This window comes from Wyeomyia smithii, chromosome 2, assembly GCF_029784165.1.
Source record: "Wyeomyia smithii strain HCP4-BCI-WySm-NY-G18 chromosome 2, ASM2978416v1, whole genome shotgun sequence".
NCBI classification, from domain to species: domain Eukaryota; kingdom Metazoa; phylum Arthropoda; class Insecta; order Diptera; family Culicidae; genus Wyeomyia; species Wyeomyia smithii.
In genome coordinates, this window is record NC_073695.1 from 67,079,564 (window position 1) to 67,095,845 (window position 16,282).

A 16,282-nucleotide genomic window follows, 5' to 3' on the forward strand; every position below is an offset into this window, starting at 1 on the left:
CAAAGAAATAATCAAAATACAGACCCCGTTCGATTTTGGCAACACGCCAGAATATTTTCTGTTGCCAAAATCGAACCATGCCAAAAATGAACGGTTCTTTTTTCATGACTTTTTTGACTTTTTAAGTGGTCAAAGACGACCTTAACAGTAGAAATGGCCACCAATGAGCTAGTTTTAGTTCCAAGTCGTTTAAGGTGTCGCTTGATGAATTCGGGCTGACGACCTAGATACTTGATATTACCACCCGAACCAAAATACCTCCCTTTTGGAAGATGTTGAGTATAAATTGGTTAAAATAAATCAAGCAAACTACAAAAGTAAAACGAGCTCAAATCAAATATAGCTTTAAAATAAAAATATAAAATTATTGTAGTCCTACGTCAACTATGCGGTCGTGTCTTGGATACCACCCTCCTACTATTTTTTAATCACGAGCTCGTTCCATTAATCTTCATCATTTAAAAAGGAATGCTTTTTAATACTTAGAAATTCAAGAGTGGGATGTTCCCACTTCTTTTTACCTGCAGATGCGGATATGTGTCATTGATCTAATAGCAATCGCACACACAACTCATTCTATAGAACTATCGTAGTTATGTCCTTTTCAAAAAATTGTTCTTTCGATACTTTTGATGAAATGATGAAAAAGACTCTAGTAAATATGGTTCACGTTAGGTACTAAAAATATTTCGGATCATGTAGCCCAGTTTTACAGTTTTCGGGATAGTGATAGCAAAACAAAAATTCAGAATACCACGACACAAACATTGTATTCTTATTGACATCTTTCACCAGGTGACTTAGATCACACCGAACGTAGTTATCACTCTCTTTTCAACAACTTCTTCACCTTTCGTTTCGCAAAGCATACTTTCAGCGCTCGCTGCAAGCCTTTGTACACCACTAACGCAGTACAAATGTACAACCCGTAAACGTCCAGCAGATTCGACCGGATAGTGCCCAACTCCAGGGTGGGTGACCTAAAATGGTTCGCATCTGGATTCCGGATAACGTACTCCATCCACCAAATAGCTCGATCCAACGGTTTCTCCGGTTGATCGCGGAAAAACCTAGATCTTCGTTGCATATTCTCCCGGTATTTGGGCGTCTGCAGCACTTTCAAGACGGTGTTTCGAATCTTTTCGACTGACAGCGTTTGGAAGTCAAGAGCCTCTGCAACTCCGGCGGCTACCGACTGTTGACAGGTCTGCGGAAGTAAAATAGTTAAGAAGAAGAATAGAAAACTAAAAGCCTGAACAAACCCTATGTTGATCCATGAAGAAGGGCATAGCTATCAACGGTACGCCAAACCAGGAAGCTTCCTGTGTACTCAGTCCACCAGAATGTGTTATGAACGCTTTCGTACTCGGATGAGCTAATATGCTATGTTGCGGCATCCAGCGCTTGATTATGACGTTCGGAGGAAGATCGAGATCGAAGGTGGACTCGAATTTCCACAGAAAATGATAGTGTGGCATTTGGCGGAAGGCTTCGATAAACATTCGCTGACGTTCTTCGCCGATTTTATCACTTCGAACGTTAGTCCCGAGCGAGAAGAGAATTACTCCCTTGGGAGCACTGGTGATGAACTTTTCCAAGTCTTTGGGAAGAGGTTCGGGTTCTTTAATGTGGGCTCCTCCAACTGCGATAAGATTAGGCGGAAGTGGTTCTGCAGGGTCCAGCGCCGGATTTGTGTTGACCAGCATCACCACTGTACGTTGTTCCAGATCGCCTAAGTATGCCATATTGGAGTACTTGAAATGACCCCGAGCCATTTGATCAACGAGTGGAATTATGTACATGTTTCGGTAACTGCAATAGTAACAGGAAATAAATGATCTCCGATAAAGTCAGTGCCCTACATTTCCTTACATTGAACCGATCAGGGAGAGCAAGGTGTTGTAAGCTCTTTGCCAGAAGTTCATTTTGGAATTGTAGTTGAGTGCGAAGTAAGGAGTGTAGGCAAAGTGTTTATGGCCGCCTACGATGTCAACAGAGAAGGGTGGATTGTTGAATGCTGTCAGCGACAGTAGCGGGGGATAGTTGAACTTATGAAGCAAAGACAGAAGACACGGCCCGCACCCAAAGTCGTACACCACGAGGTCAAACTTGAAATCATCCGGGTATTGCTCCAGTACTGCTAATCCCTGGGAGGTAAGCATTGCTAAAATACTAAAATTAATCCAAATTATTTCAGTTAAATAAGCAGATTAGGCTCTCACCATCACACAAACTAACGGAATAGTCTAAAAAGTTGAACACGGTACGAAGACTGCTTTCTTTCGACATTTCCACATAGTTCACTTCCATCTCTTGCATACTGCTGTAAACTTTTTCCAAAATTAGGTATGTCAGATTGGTCCTTGACTTGTCACCATCCTGTGAGATTACCGTTACATTATGCCCCCGATCCATTAAAGCTTCCATCCAGACACGATTCCTGTAAAGTGAATTAATGCACACTTAGACGCTAAGTGACCTAATTCGAATTAACCGATTATGATCTTACCAAAGGTGATGGCTGGGGCTAGGAACCGTCATTATGGACAAAATATTTGCTCCATTTGTTGTTGTTACGGCTGCTGCTAGTAGAATCCATGCGGCAGAAACAGGTTTAATTGATGGTGAATACATCCCAGTATGGAGACTGCAATTATCTCGACGCTTCTCAGCAAGGGAACAAAAGTAACTGCTCCCAGTTAAGCGTCGAACAGCTGCTTTAACTCATATTATTAAAGATGATGATGCATGTTTGAGTCCGTGGTACAGATACCTATATCGGAGAAACTATATGTGATTCTTATCAGCGATCAGCGTTTGTTCAGTTTCCTCAATGGTGTATATAGACCGTTAGTTCGCGCGCTGAAATTGAGTCAAGTGTCTCTGCGTTACTCACTTACCAGAATGTTATACTTTTGCTTTAAGAATTCATTGAAAATTTTGAAAACAAACTAAACAACAAACAACAAACAAAATAGAACTGTATGATTGTTTATTTTTAATAGTTATATTGCGAAAACAGTGCCCCTCATAACCTTATGTTAGAAATTGAAAGAGCGTTAAAAAATTAAAACATTTGAAAACAGAGAAGATTTACATACACAAAAAAACATGTAACAGCATGGATTTTGAACCATCAGAAATTAATTTATTCTTTAGTTAGTCTCGAAATATTATGAATATACTTCAAACAAAATGATTACACATGGTTATGTCAGTCATTTCTAGCAAATACTAATCATTATCAGACCTGATACTTTTCTTTTTACTACCGCGAACGTGCTTGCCAATAAATATAGTAAATAATCTCAAGTATATCGAAAGTGCAGCGCGGCGTATGTACCCTTGGACCTAAGAAAAGAGCTTGTACAGTTTATTATAGGTCGGCAAAAAAAAAGAATAGGTCGGCAAACTCTCCTATTCAGTAGCGTCTACAGCATGCGAAATGTGCCTGGAATATAATGTCAATTTACCTAGTTGACCGTGACCCTGCTTGCTTACCTACTTGCGAGTGGGATGCTGTATTCAAATGAAACTTAGTGATGCATTTCCACAGACAAACAGATGTGCCACTCGATGACGATTTCTCCGACCAGAAAAATAACGATAATTTCCAAATTATGCTTGGTGGACAATGATGCCGCTAGTGTCGCTATAAGCAAGCGTGCACATTCATTATCAAAGACAAAAACCACCAGTAATGCCGCTTGTGTTGATTTAACAGGCGTGCACACCCATTAGCAAAGACGAAAACCGTTTCACGAAAATAAGTTAGTAGGCGTCTAATGCAACAGTTTGTTGCATTGTCCTTTGAACTGCACGCATTGCACGCATTTAAACTCAATCGATCAGAGTGTGCGGTGCAAAAAAACTCAAACTGTCGAGAGGAAGCAGATTCAAGTTGGATTCAAATCAGGAAAAGTGTTACTCAGTTCAACTTTGCACGAGTTCATGCCATCACTGGTATTTATATACAGGTAGGTATGAAAATATAATCATACACAAACATAAATTTGAACGTATAATCATTTGGATTGTGCATGTACCAACGATACTGTGACTTAAAGATTTAAAAAGTTCTTTTAATATTTAATTTCATACGCTACCAGCAAATATTAGCGAAAGCGTAGACGTGTCCGTAAACATTTTGACGTGGGACTACGTCTTCGTTCACTATACTGGGATGCATTCTGTAAAATTAGAAATGAAACTGGTAAATGTTGCGTCAGATTTCACACGTTAATAACAGCTTAACCACATGACGAATAACAATAACCAATATGTGGTTGAATAGACAAAATGTATAACAATTTTGTAATATGCTAGTTATCACTCTAATTTCATTGCTAAGCGGTAAATTTGATAAAAAGCTTCAATAACAAATTTACGCGAATAATGAACCAATTACATGCGAGCATTCCTAGCACAGACGACGTGAATGGACACCATCCGTTCCCTATGATATTCTCTGTATCAATATCGAAGTAAAAATTGACAGAGTCTCCCCGTCCCAATAGGTCAATTTATTTTTGCTTCCATGAACTTAGACTAATATGATGTCTCGAAGGTAAAAGTTTTCCGAAAAGTTTGAAACAGTCTCCACTCTTGAACAATTTCTAAACCTGCTTTCAGAACCTAATAAAAACTGCAGCGGTACAGTCGTCGTTCGCTAACTGCAACATGTTTACATTGCAGTTATCGAATGCCGTTCGATAACTGCAACACTTCACACATGCCGAAATTTAGAGGGGGGTCCGTCACTACAATTTTTGTTTTCAATGATGTCGAAATGTATTTTTTTGAAGAAGTACATAGTAGCAAAAATAGCAGAAAACTAAAATAGGTAAGCTTTTTGATTAATCAATTTGATAGTCATATTTCCGCATCGTAATTTATTGCGTTTTAGTAACTACTTCACATAACCAATATGTAGGCGAAGATAAAGTTTATCACTACAGAAGACCATTTTACGAGACGTTTCTGAACTCAATTCATGAATGAAATTTTGGCAGAAAGCTCGGAACCGCTGACATAACGCAAGTAAAAGCAACATCAATGTCAGCAGGATCCGTGACGTGAAAGCTAGCCAAACAATGCACAAGGATTTTTTTTTCTCTTATAATAATTACGGAAAGTGAACCACATAACATGGTGATTTTGCTTCATTGATTAATATTGGAGATCTATAATCTCCCATCTAGAATGAAGAGACAACAAGTAAACGGAATCGAAAAAAATCGAGAAAAATGAAAAGTCGTGTTGAAATGATTCTAGAGATTCAACAATTTTTATTTTCGAATGCATTTAGAATTCCCCCGCGAGATTTGTCACTTCAATGTCAAATATGACTTTGACTTCAGATTTGACGGATTGCGGTCCGATAACTGCAAAGTTGTTGCAGTTATCGGTCTTGCAGTTAAAAAGCGTTGCAGTTAAAAGATTTGCAGTTATCGAACGACAACTGTACTTATCGCATTGCAGTGGTACACTTTTGTTCGTACATTTCTATATGTGTGCAATCGAGGAAAAACTGCAATGCTGCTGTTGATGGTGATTGAAAATTTATCTCATAAACATGATTACCAATTACTCAACAAGAATTGTAAATTTTTGCAACGGATATTTATTTAATTTTATCTTCGCTATTCACTAAATAATCATGACGGAATAATATCTTAAGAGAGAATTCCTGAATATATACACCATATAAAACGTCGCTGTCTTCGTAATACAGCGAATGTAGTTGTAGGCAAATGAAAAAAATTGTCAAGCAAAAAACAAAAATGTAGTTGTGTATTGCTATGATTTTTTGCCGGAACTTGTTAATAATTTTGTTTAAAATATCTTCTTATGTTTGCCAATTAATGAACCTCTGTAAGGGCTTTCATATTATATTGAAAGTAAAATCCATATTATAGTTTTGATTTAATCAGAGTTAAATAAGACAAAACCATTCATTATGGTAACATAAGTATTATTGGATTTAGTTTTTGAGGATGTAGAGTTAATTCTGACTTTGACGCATTACGATATGCTTGTGCCTTGTCAAATACATGTTGTTTGCACAAAAAATACTACAGACATTATATCGTCAGATATAAACGATATTATTTCGAGTGTTGTTGAATTTATTTCGCAGTCGCTGAGCAAACACATTGATTCTGTCTGCAGACTCTGTATATTTTGTAACAAAAAATCCCCTAACTACAGTGTCTAGTCCCACGTCACCATTCCATACAACCCTAGGGCTGTATACCTTGTAGTATTCATTCGTGATCACAAATCGGAAGAAGCTGCTGAACATAATTGACCAAAAATGGTAAAAAGTGATAAAAGTCGAAGCAACAAGATGCGATGATTTACAGTTTGGAGGAAACAAAAGTGGCGACACTGTCAAAATTGGAATCAAAATTATCTGTCAGTGTCATTCCAATTGAGCAAACAACCTATTAAACTCGTGCGGGGAAAAGAGAAAGGATGTTTAGTGTTATCAGTGTTAGCAACGTTACTTTGGATGAAACGGCGCCACTGTGGGTACTTAGAATCGTTTTGTTTACCTCTTTTCGATGACTGCCTTAGGAGGAAATAAACCAATCGTATCGAAAATATAGGGGAAAATTTGACCTTTAAACTTCTCAATTTTCACCACGTTGTTACTAAACTTACAAAATCACCGAGCACTGACAGTCAACAATTTAAGAATTCTCAATGAACTGAGAATAAATAAAAAGTTGCCTAAACAAGAAAAAGTATTCTACGTATTTCATTTTCAAGGATTCGTTGGAACTTATTGATTGTTCAAAAACTTTCATATCATCTGGGTTACGAAGAGCAATATGGAAGTGATTCAACTCTTCGAAATCCATCATGTTCAGGAGAACAATTTCCATATCGACATTCTGCTCCGCATCGCTTGCTGTATGCATAAAGGTTTTGAAGATTGTGTCGATTTTTATTGTATTGGAGGCAACAATATTTAGCAATTCCAATTGAACGTTTTTCGAAACACTCATGTCGCATTCAAACTGCTCGTGTCTTGCTTTTAACTGCATATTGGCCGCCTTCTGCTTTAAATTCGGTTGATTTTGCACGGATTTCAAAAACGCATCATTTCCACTAAGTACTTTCATGAGCGATTGAAAATGTAGAATACAAGTTTCTCCTGCTTCTGTTACTACTTGGATTGCCTGTTGATTATCAGTCGTACTCGTTTATTGATTCTGTTTAATGAAGAAAATAAAACCAAATGATTAGGACTAGTTATATTTTGACAAACTACGGAATAAATCCAAATATAACCTACCTCCTCAGACTCCACGAACACATATTCTTGAGTTTGATTTGAATTATATGTGTAGAGAACAACTGTGGTACTAAACCATTCAAATACACGATTTGGTTTCCAAAAGACGACTGTTCATTAATATATTTGATTCAAATCGGAATCGGATATATCGGATGTCGGGCTTGAATTTGGGAGCTTTTGACACACCAATGAATATGAATTTTCAACACTTACATCGGCTCCATGCAAATTCATTCCATAGGAATTTGCCAAGTTACGAGATCCACTATTATTCGTTGATATCGAAAAATTAGTTGCGGTTGGTACCTCTTGAGAAACTCTATCTGTTATCTTGCCAAATTTTGCAGTTTCGGCTTTAATCATAGAATTTTCATAGGATTAGTTACAATTATTGGAGTTGTGAACTTCGTTTCTGTGCCATTTCTTGATGTTGGCGAATTTTCTATTAAGGTAGAATAATCGGCATTTACTTTCTTTTCAAAAGGGATTCCACGTTTCTTATGTCTTCCTTCACGTGTTTCTGATGGTTTTCTATCACTGCAGTCACTTTTGCTGCTGTTAATTGCGACTTCATTCGCCTTTATTTTCCGCCTTTCGAATGTTGTGAAGTGTGAACAAGTGAATTTTACCTTGTAATTTGTGTATTTCTTCCACTTTGTTTCACCAGGAATTAAGTGTGGGTCACTTTGTAGACCAGATTGATCCTTTTTGGCCACCACAAAACTTCACCGTTTTCCCAGAAACGAGGAACTACCTCAACCAAAGATTTATTGTTCCTTGTCTGTACGACAACAACATTAAAAACAGCGGTTTCCATTTTTCCAATCGCAGCCGACTTGCTCACCTAACAATTCTTATGAACAATGATCAGAGGTTTGAACGAATGTCACAAAAAGTAAACATCCGTACAAAACCTGACAAATGTCTCCAATTGGTCACCGTGACCTTTGTGAGAAAATATATACATCATGTTTTGTTTTAAAAGAATATAAGTTATTACCATTGTCACAGCGATTTTGGTAATAATTTTTTTGGTTAGGGGCCAACCACATACCACGTGGACAGATTTTTAACGATTTCGACCCCCCCCCCCCCCCCTACGTGGACAACTGTCCATATAAATTCTGAAAAAATTGTATGGACCGTGGACATTAGCCAACACCCCCCCCCCCTCCACGTGGTATGTGGATATGTGGTATTTGGATATGTGGTATGTGGTATGTGGATGGCCCCTTAGCATGAATATCACGAAAAGTAAACATCTGTTCAAAATCCGACAAATGTCACCATTTAATAAACATCGAATGTTTTAAGAGAATCTTGACCTTTTTCAAAATTTTTGTTTTTAACATTGTCATAGGTATTTTAGTAATTAGTTTGATTTAATATGGTCATATATTCTCTCGAAATAAAGTTTAATTAGTTACTTACAGAAGTTTCCGTATCAATTGATCTTTATTGACGGATCTTAAAATAATCTATAATCATTATGAAGTAGTATGCATCTTTTTTACGGAAGTCACCTAGAATAATTGTTGACGAATTTTATAGTTTCACTAAGTTGGCGGCAATAGTTTCTAAAGGCGGTAACAATATATATTAGAAAATTATAACATAATATGATACATACAAATTCCTCGCAAATTTTCAAAAACACCGAGCACTCGTTGACCTTCCAGGACCGAGACAACCGAGAGGATCGGGATCTAGAACGCGCTAGTTTTGTGCGAATCTGCATTCCGTAGAAACTCCTATTTGCAGCCGTCACTCATCGTTTGACTTTACGGCTCACATCGTTGTCACATGTTATGAGGATTCCAAGGTTTATGACTTTCTCAACTACTGCGAAGATTTCCTCATCTAGTTCTACCTCATCACCAACACCTCTAAAACTCCCACATTCTCTATCAGCTATCAATGCAAAGCCTTGGTGCTACAATCGACCGTCTGTTTATTATACACAGACTTCGCAGCCAACTGTTAAAGTGTACGGGACAATTGCGAGGCTTGCACTATGATTCTACTAACACTAACAGTCTCCCCCGAATAGAAACTCGAACCTACGACGACTGTTTTGTTATGCTAGCATCGTATCTCGAGACCTGCTGGACCAGCTATCAGGTACTTTATTTTGGTGGAGTTGATAATGAAGGCCTCTTCCACAGCGACTGATATCTCATCCACTATTCGTACGCATGATGTTGATTCCTCCTGCGCTATCAAAATCAGTTTTGTCGGAAAAACATTTTCTAGTATTATTTTCTACAGTTCATTTCTTTTGACTGAATCGTACGCCGCCTTGAAATCCACAACCAGATGATAAGGAATACTCATTCACTTTCTGAAGACGGTCCTAAGCACGCGTCGTTTGAAAACGGCCAGTGCTTGCAATTCCAACTTTCGTGCCCGTAGAGAACTACCGGTTGTACAAGCGTCTCGCACATGGTACACTTGGTACGGAGGCGAAGGTCTAGTGGAGTCCGTACCGTAGTAGGCTACGATGCGCCTGTGGACCTCTCTGTTGCAGTCAGGGATGCCACATATACAGATTTTTCTGTATTTAACAGATTTTTCAACTGAAACAGCAATACAGAATCTGTATTACAGAATTGCAGAATATTGCCAAAAATACAGATTTTACAGATTATTTTTGTTATACCGACGAACTGAAATCAATTTCAAAGGTAGAATTCATTTATACGATTTTCAAAGTTTTGTAAAAATATAACAACATTAGGATTATGTTGGTATCGATGCGGAAGAAGTGGAATGTGACTTGAACGAAGCTCGAAAATGAACGTTTCGAAATATTTGTCAGGATTTCTATTCAAAGTTCGTAAAACAAATTGCAAAGAGATGCGATTCCACCGATCCTGTTGTAAAAACGGCAGCTCTAGGTAATCTTGAATCGTTCGTGAAATTGGAAAATTTAAACGATTTGATGCGTCAATTTCCCAAATTTGTAGCAGTAACTGACCGACACGGGCTATCTAACGAATTTCACACGCTTGAAAAAAACTTTTTGACCGGAAGATTCATTGAAACAAATGACTTAACTCTGCGTTGTGAGATTTTTTTTTAATAAATCCACACTCTTCTGCTGACCAAGGAGAAGATACTAATATTAAATAAACGAAAACTTAAAAACAAAAATTAGCAAAACCTGCATAAACATCACGTAGATAAAAATGAATTCGTTTAAATATATTCTGCAAGTAAAAATGTTTCCATCCAATATTCTGAGTTTGCTCGATACAGATTTTTTGACCCGAGATGCAGATATACAGATATTTTCAAAGAAAAATACAGATTTAAATGTGGCAACCCTGGTTGCAGTTGTTGTCTGACGTTACCAATGATCCAAATTAGTCAACCACCTCGAACTTATCTCCACATACATAAGACATACGTAACACTCAAAAAGAAATCTTTCAAAAAAGTTGGTACAAAATGAACTACTCGAATGGTACCATACTATGAGTAAAATCACTGTTTGAGTAGTTTATGAAGGTGGTGTATCTGCGCAGTCCTACTATGGAAGAGCTGCAAATATCTGCGAATTAATAAAAATCCGGCGTTTTACAGACAAATCTGCATATCTGGAATCCCTGCAATTACAGTCTCTATTGGCCCTGACAACTGTTGATATTGGTTTGGTTTTTGCTTGCGAAAGTACAAAAAGGAAATATTTTTGCTTTTGTTTGCACACATGAATTGACAATTGCATATGAGAATCCGCGTAGGTGCGAACAGCCTTAAAAAAACTCTTTTACTTGTGTCAGGGCCAATATTTACAGTCTAGTGGAGTGGATTCGGGAATCAATTTAAACTGTTATAACGAAAACCAATCGTGTAGAATCTCCATTGACTGGTTCCAGTTATAACAGTTTAAATTGGTTCCCGAATTCACTCCGCCAGACTAGTATTACGTATGTCCTATGTATGTGTTATTTCCGTCGACTAGTACGCTACTGCCTATGCGATTGGTCATCGAAGTATTCACCTCAAATCCAACCTTTTTTGCTTCATGTTTCTGCTTGGTGTACTGTTCAGCAACTGCCTGTAGTGTCCTTCCGACAAAGTTCACGTAGTCAGCGAAACAGATAAACTGGCTGGATTTATCGTGCCCCGCATGTTGAAGACCGCACGTTTCATAACACCTTCCAGCGCAATGTTGAACAGGAGGCAGGAAAGACCGTCATCTTGTTAAAGTGCCTTACATGTTTTAAACGGGCTTGATACCACAACCGGAATTTTCACACAGCACTGTACATTACCCATCGTGACCTTGATCAGTTATGTTAGATTCGCAGGAAAACCATTTTCGTCCAGAACTTTCTATAGTATTGTCTATAGTATCGTAAGCGGTCTTAAAATCGATGAATTGGTTTTGGAACTTGATATTAGCGACACTTTTGGAGGATTTGCGCAGCGTGAAGGAACAAACCTGCTCATAGCGGTGAGAGACGGCGAAAAATGATCTGTTAGAGCACTTTGTAGGCTGCGTTGAAAATCGTGATCACTCGATAGTTCTCACATTCAACTTGCTGCCCTTCTTGTACATTGGGCATATTACTCCCTTCTTCCACTCCTTTGGTAGCTGTTCTGTATCCCAGATCCTGACTATCAGCTCGTGCAGACAGGAAGCCTACCTATCCAGGCTCAGTTTGATAAGATCCAGTGCGATGTCATCTTTTCCAAATGATTTGCTGTTTTTGAGCTGCTTGATAGCATCTTTAATTTCATTCATCGTGGGCAGCGAAGGAAAAAAATCACCTCTAGCGATTGATGAATACATATAAAACAAGCCTAGGATGCGTTGATATCGTCGTCAGTATGCGAAAAACAAAGTATCGGTGCTGGTGCACTCTTTTTGCTTTCCTCTTTACGATATATTTCTATTCATTAGTGTACACCACAATACGTTGTTCTCAATGTGCAACTCGGTATATGAAGTTATTCGTCTCTGTTACAGAGAGCGATCAGAACTTGCTATATCCTTATTCTTTTGACTCATGAATATGATTTTTTGTCAGAAAAAGAAAGAAAATGACAGTGTATGCTCTCCTACTCTCGCTTAAACTCAACCGCTGCCGAAGTAGTTCCTTCCCCCACACATTCCCTCTCACCGCACCACACCTCTGCTGCTGTTCAGGCGACATAATTTCCTCCTGTTGCTATTCTTTCTTCCCGTAACTACCGGCCTATGGAGAGACAAACGCAACGATCGAATCGCTTCTCAGAGCTGATGTAGTCTAGTCATGTGTTTGTTTTCTCCCAGAAACCTATGCACCCTATCATCATTGCGTTATGGGTTGAGAGGATTCGAGTTTAGTCCCGGCCTGTACACTTCGTGAAGTGCACATATGATGAATAAACGACGATTGCATCATATTCGTTTCGTTTCCATCACTGATCGTGGGGGCGGTATGTCTCCCTCACCCACTGTGCTGAAGGTGTCATTCCTCCCCCCGATCCTCTGCCTCTGAGTTGTTTATTTCTCACGTTTATCCGTCAAGATTCCTTCATTCTTATCCCGACACATTTTGAGCCATTTCCTCACATTCCAGCTCTTTCAGGCGGCGCTTTTTGTTCCGGAAAAGATGGGTCTGCTGTCTTCGTTTCTGTTTATATTGCATCACGTTTTGACGAGTCCTTTGCTGCAACATCCATGTTTTAGCTGGCAGTCTATTGTCAGGGCCGGAACCAAGTTTGACACTCTCTCCAGGTTGCCAAGCCATGGAATGTCTCTCTCGAAACTATTCTGGTATTAACCGTCAAAAGCTTCGTTACCGGTCTCAATCACAAGAGCATAATATCTGCAGTCGAGTCAATTTCCCTTTTTATAGATAGTGCAAATGGGGCCTTCTAACCAGTTGTTTGGCATTTATTTATCCGCACACATTCGTGAAATAATCCGGTGGATCGCGTTAGGCAGCTGTTCGCCTTCCGCTCTCAGAAGTTTGGCCGGAAAACAGTTCTTCACAGCAGCAGTAAGCACATGGCCGGTATAGAAAAGCTCCTGCTTCTGAAACTGTTGACTGTTCCAAAGACTGTTTTTCGCATAAATATTCTTTGCTTTGACAAGCACTTATTAATCGTACTCGCACTTTTTTATTGACCTGGTTTTTCTCGTCTGTCAATCTTTGGCAGTCGGCATCAAGCCAGCCCTTAGGGATCATTCAAATAATACATAACGCTCTAGGGGGTGGGGGGTATTCAGCGGAGCGTTATATTGCATGTGGCAAACATGTAAAATTGCGTTACATGGGGGTGGGTGGGTATTGAAAATTGTCAAATTCCGCGTTATGTAATATTTGAATGGTTCCTTACGTTGCCCTCTCGCAGTCGTTTCTATGACACCCAGTATATTTTTTTACAATCCTATGTTTCTACCAATGTTCTTCTATCTTCTTCTCCTGTTGTCCTACTAGTTCTATACGAGATTCCAGCACGTTAAACTACTTTCATCCGACGGAATAATAGTCAGAGTCGATGTGCAATCTCCGAAAAGACCTAACATCCATAACGCCCGAGAAGTGTCGACCATCAATCGAGCCATGATCGGTTTGTGAGCAGAAATCTCAGGTGTGGTCCTGAATTTTGAAACATGGACAGTGGTGCTTATTACGGGAGTTACTGCACGGTGAAATCAGAGTGAAGTGAATAAAGTTCTATTACGGGACCGAGGGGTAAGACAGTGAGTAAATTTGAGGTTTTCCGAGTTTTTCTGAGAAAACCTGAAAAATAAAGAGCAAATCTGAGTAACTCTCGTGTCTCTGAATTTCCATCCTTGATTTTTTTCCCACCGCAAATATACACATGAATGTCACTCGGTCCCACCGTTCATATATATTTCTTGCTCTCAAGGTAATCAAAGATGTGAATCATCTGAGAATTTCGGAGTAATATTGAGTAAATTAGAGTAACTCCCGAGTAAAAGAGTTACTCAGATAAAAGTGAGAAACTCTAAGTTTTTCTGAGAAAACGAGAAAAATAAAGAGCAAATCTGAGTAACTCTCGTGTCTCTGAAAACCCATCCTTAAACCTTTTCCCCCCGCGAATATAAATATGAATGTTACTCGGTCTCACCGCTCATATATTTGTCTTATTCTCAAGGTAATCGAAGATGTGAATCATCTGGAAATTTCGGAGTAATATTGAGTAAAATAGAGTTACTCCCAAGCATAAGAGTAACTCAGATTAAAGCTGTCTCGCCCCTCGAACGGGACTTACGTGAGTGAGAAAAACGTCGCAAAGCGACATCTGCCGTGAAATCTGGGTTGTTATCAGTGTCATATTACTGAAGTGAAAACGGAAAAAGCGACGTTTCGTGTGGATTTTTTTCACGAGCATTTTGAACGGTGAAATGATTCCACCAAGATGGGATAAGCACATACATAAGACATACGTAGCACTAAGGAAGAAATCTTCCAAAAATTTGGTACAAAATGAACTACTCGAATGGTACCACACTCTGAATAAAATCACTGTTTGAGTTGTTTTTTAAGGCAGTGTACCTGCGCAGCCCTGCATTTGTCTCGTTCCTACTCGAAAAATGCTGCATTGATTTTGTAAATAACTTTTTGACAGTTCCTTATGGGATTTTCTTTGGGGCTCGATAAAGCCGAGAAAAAGAAAATTCATTTTGTTCATTATTTGTTGAGCAGTTGGACAGGACGAGGTACGGAGTACTATGGGGCAACATGTACCAGAAAAAAACGCCAGTGTTACGTATGTCTTATGTATGTGGGATAAGTCTTGAAAATTGGTTATTGGTTATTTAATGATAAATATTGGATTTATTTTTCAGTAACGAAACTAATCAGTATTCGATCCGTACCTTAAAGCGATCAAAGTTTCAACTTTTTGACCGATGAAAAAAATGCACAGTTCATGAAATTTTCGACACTAAAAAAAAGTTTTTGATGCCAAAAGTCTTAGAAATGCAGAAAACGTCAAGTTCTGATGTTATCTAAGAAACGGAAAAAATCGACGTTCCGGGACTTATTGGGTTGAGTCATAAGTCATTTCGGTTTTTCTATGATATTCAAAGGCAATATTTTTATAGACAGAAATAATTTTATTCAGTTATATGTAATGTCCATGTTTGTCGATGACCTTTTGCCTTCTCTCGCGTCGTGTAATGGCGGTTTACCTCGATTATTGCCTTTATTTTGTCGTCCTCAGCTACAACTGGTTTTCCTAAACGTAAATCTCGGTTCAACCTAACTGAAATTTCGGCATAAAATATTACTGAGCTCTCACTATCGAGATTACGGGTATTTTGTGCCGAAGCTTCAGTTAGGTAAGCCGAGGCTTACGAAAATATGTGACAGCTGTCATAATTTTTTTAACCGAGCTCTCAGTGGTGCCGTTCTCGTACCGAGACCCAGCAATATATTTTAAGTGTGCACACTTTAGTGACCCCCGATTGGCCCTGACACAAGTAAAAGAGATTTTTAAGGCTGTTCGCACTTACGCGAATTCTCATATGCAATTGTCAATTTATGTGTGAAAACAAAAGCAAAAATATTTCCCTCCTTCACTTTCGCAAGTAAAAACCAAACCAATATCAACAGAGTCGTCAGGGCCAATTTCAAGCACAAAAAAGAATTTAAATTATCCCGAAACTCAATAACTGTTTTTGTCGAGCCTTTGGCATCCCTATACCGAGTAACAGTGAATGACAATGAACTCATGTCCTGGGCTCAAATTAATTTGTGCCCGCTGTCAGCAGTAAGATAAAGATGTATGAAAAGAAGCGGTGATATGCTATCTCGTTTACACATATGTCAGCCCTTGAAACATGGCGTGATGCCAAAGGGGTGGTTTTTGTCTCAGTTCGCTGTCAAGGTTAGTTACGCCCTTTTGCTGGTTCATACTCAACTTCTATGCACGCGATGCACGCCCCATAAAACGTCAAAAGTCCAACGTTCACTGGCCGGCGAGTTCATAACTCTGGTTCACTCGGTT

The 16,282-nt window shown here is 38.8% G+C and overlaps 1 protein-coding gene across 1 annotated transcript; it reads right to left on the reverse strand.

The window, feature by feature from the left end:
* Positions 1 to 751: 751 nt before the first annotated feature.
* On the reverse strand, positions 752 to 2,849 carry LOC129722071 (UDP-glucosyltransferase 2-like). The gene is made up of 5 exons (XM_055675295.1): positions 2,510 to 2,849; positions 2,223 to 2,440; positions 1,873 to 2,164; positions 1,263 to 1,812; positions 752 to 1,207 (listed from the first exon to the last, which is right to left on the reverse strand). Exons 1-5 carry the CDS (start codon positions 2,632 to 2,634, stop codon positions 824 to 826), a joined length of 1,569 nt encoding a protein of 522 aa, XP_055531270.1. The 5' UTR covers positions 2,635 to 2,849; the 3' UTR covers positions 752 to 823.
* Between the last annotated feature and the right edge of the window lie 13,433 nt (positions 2,850 to 16,282).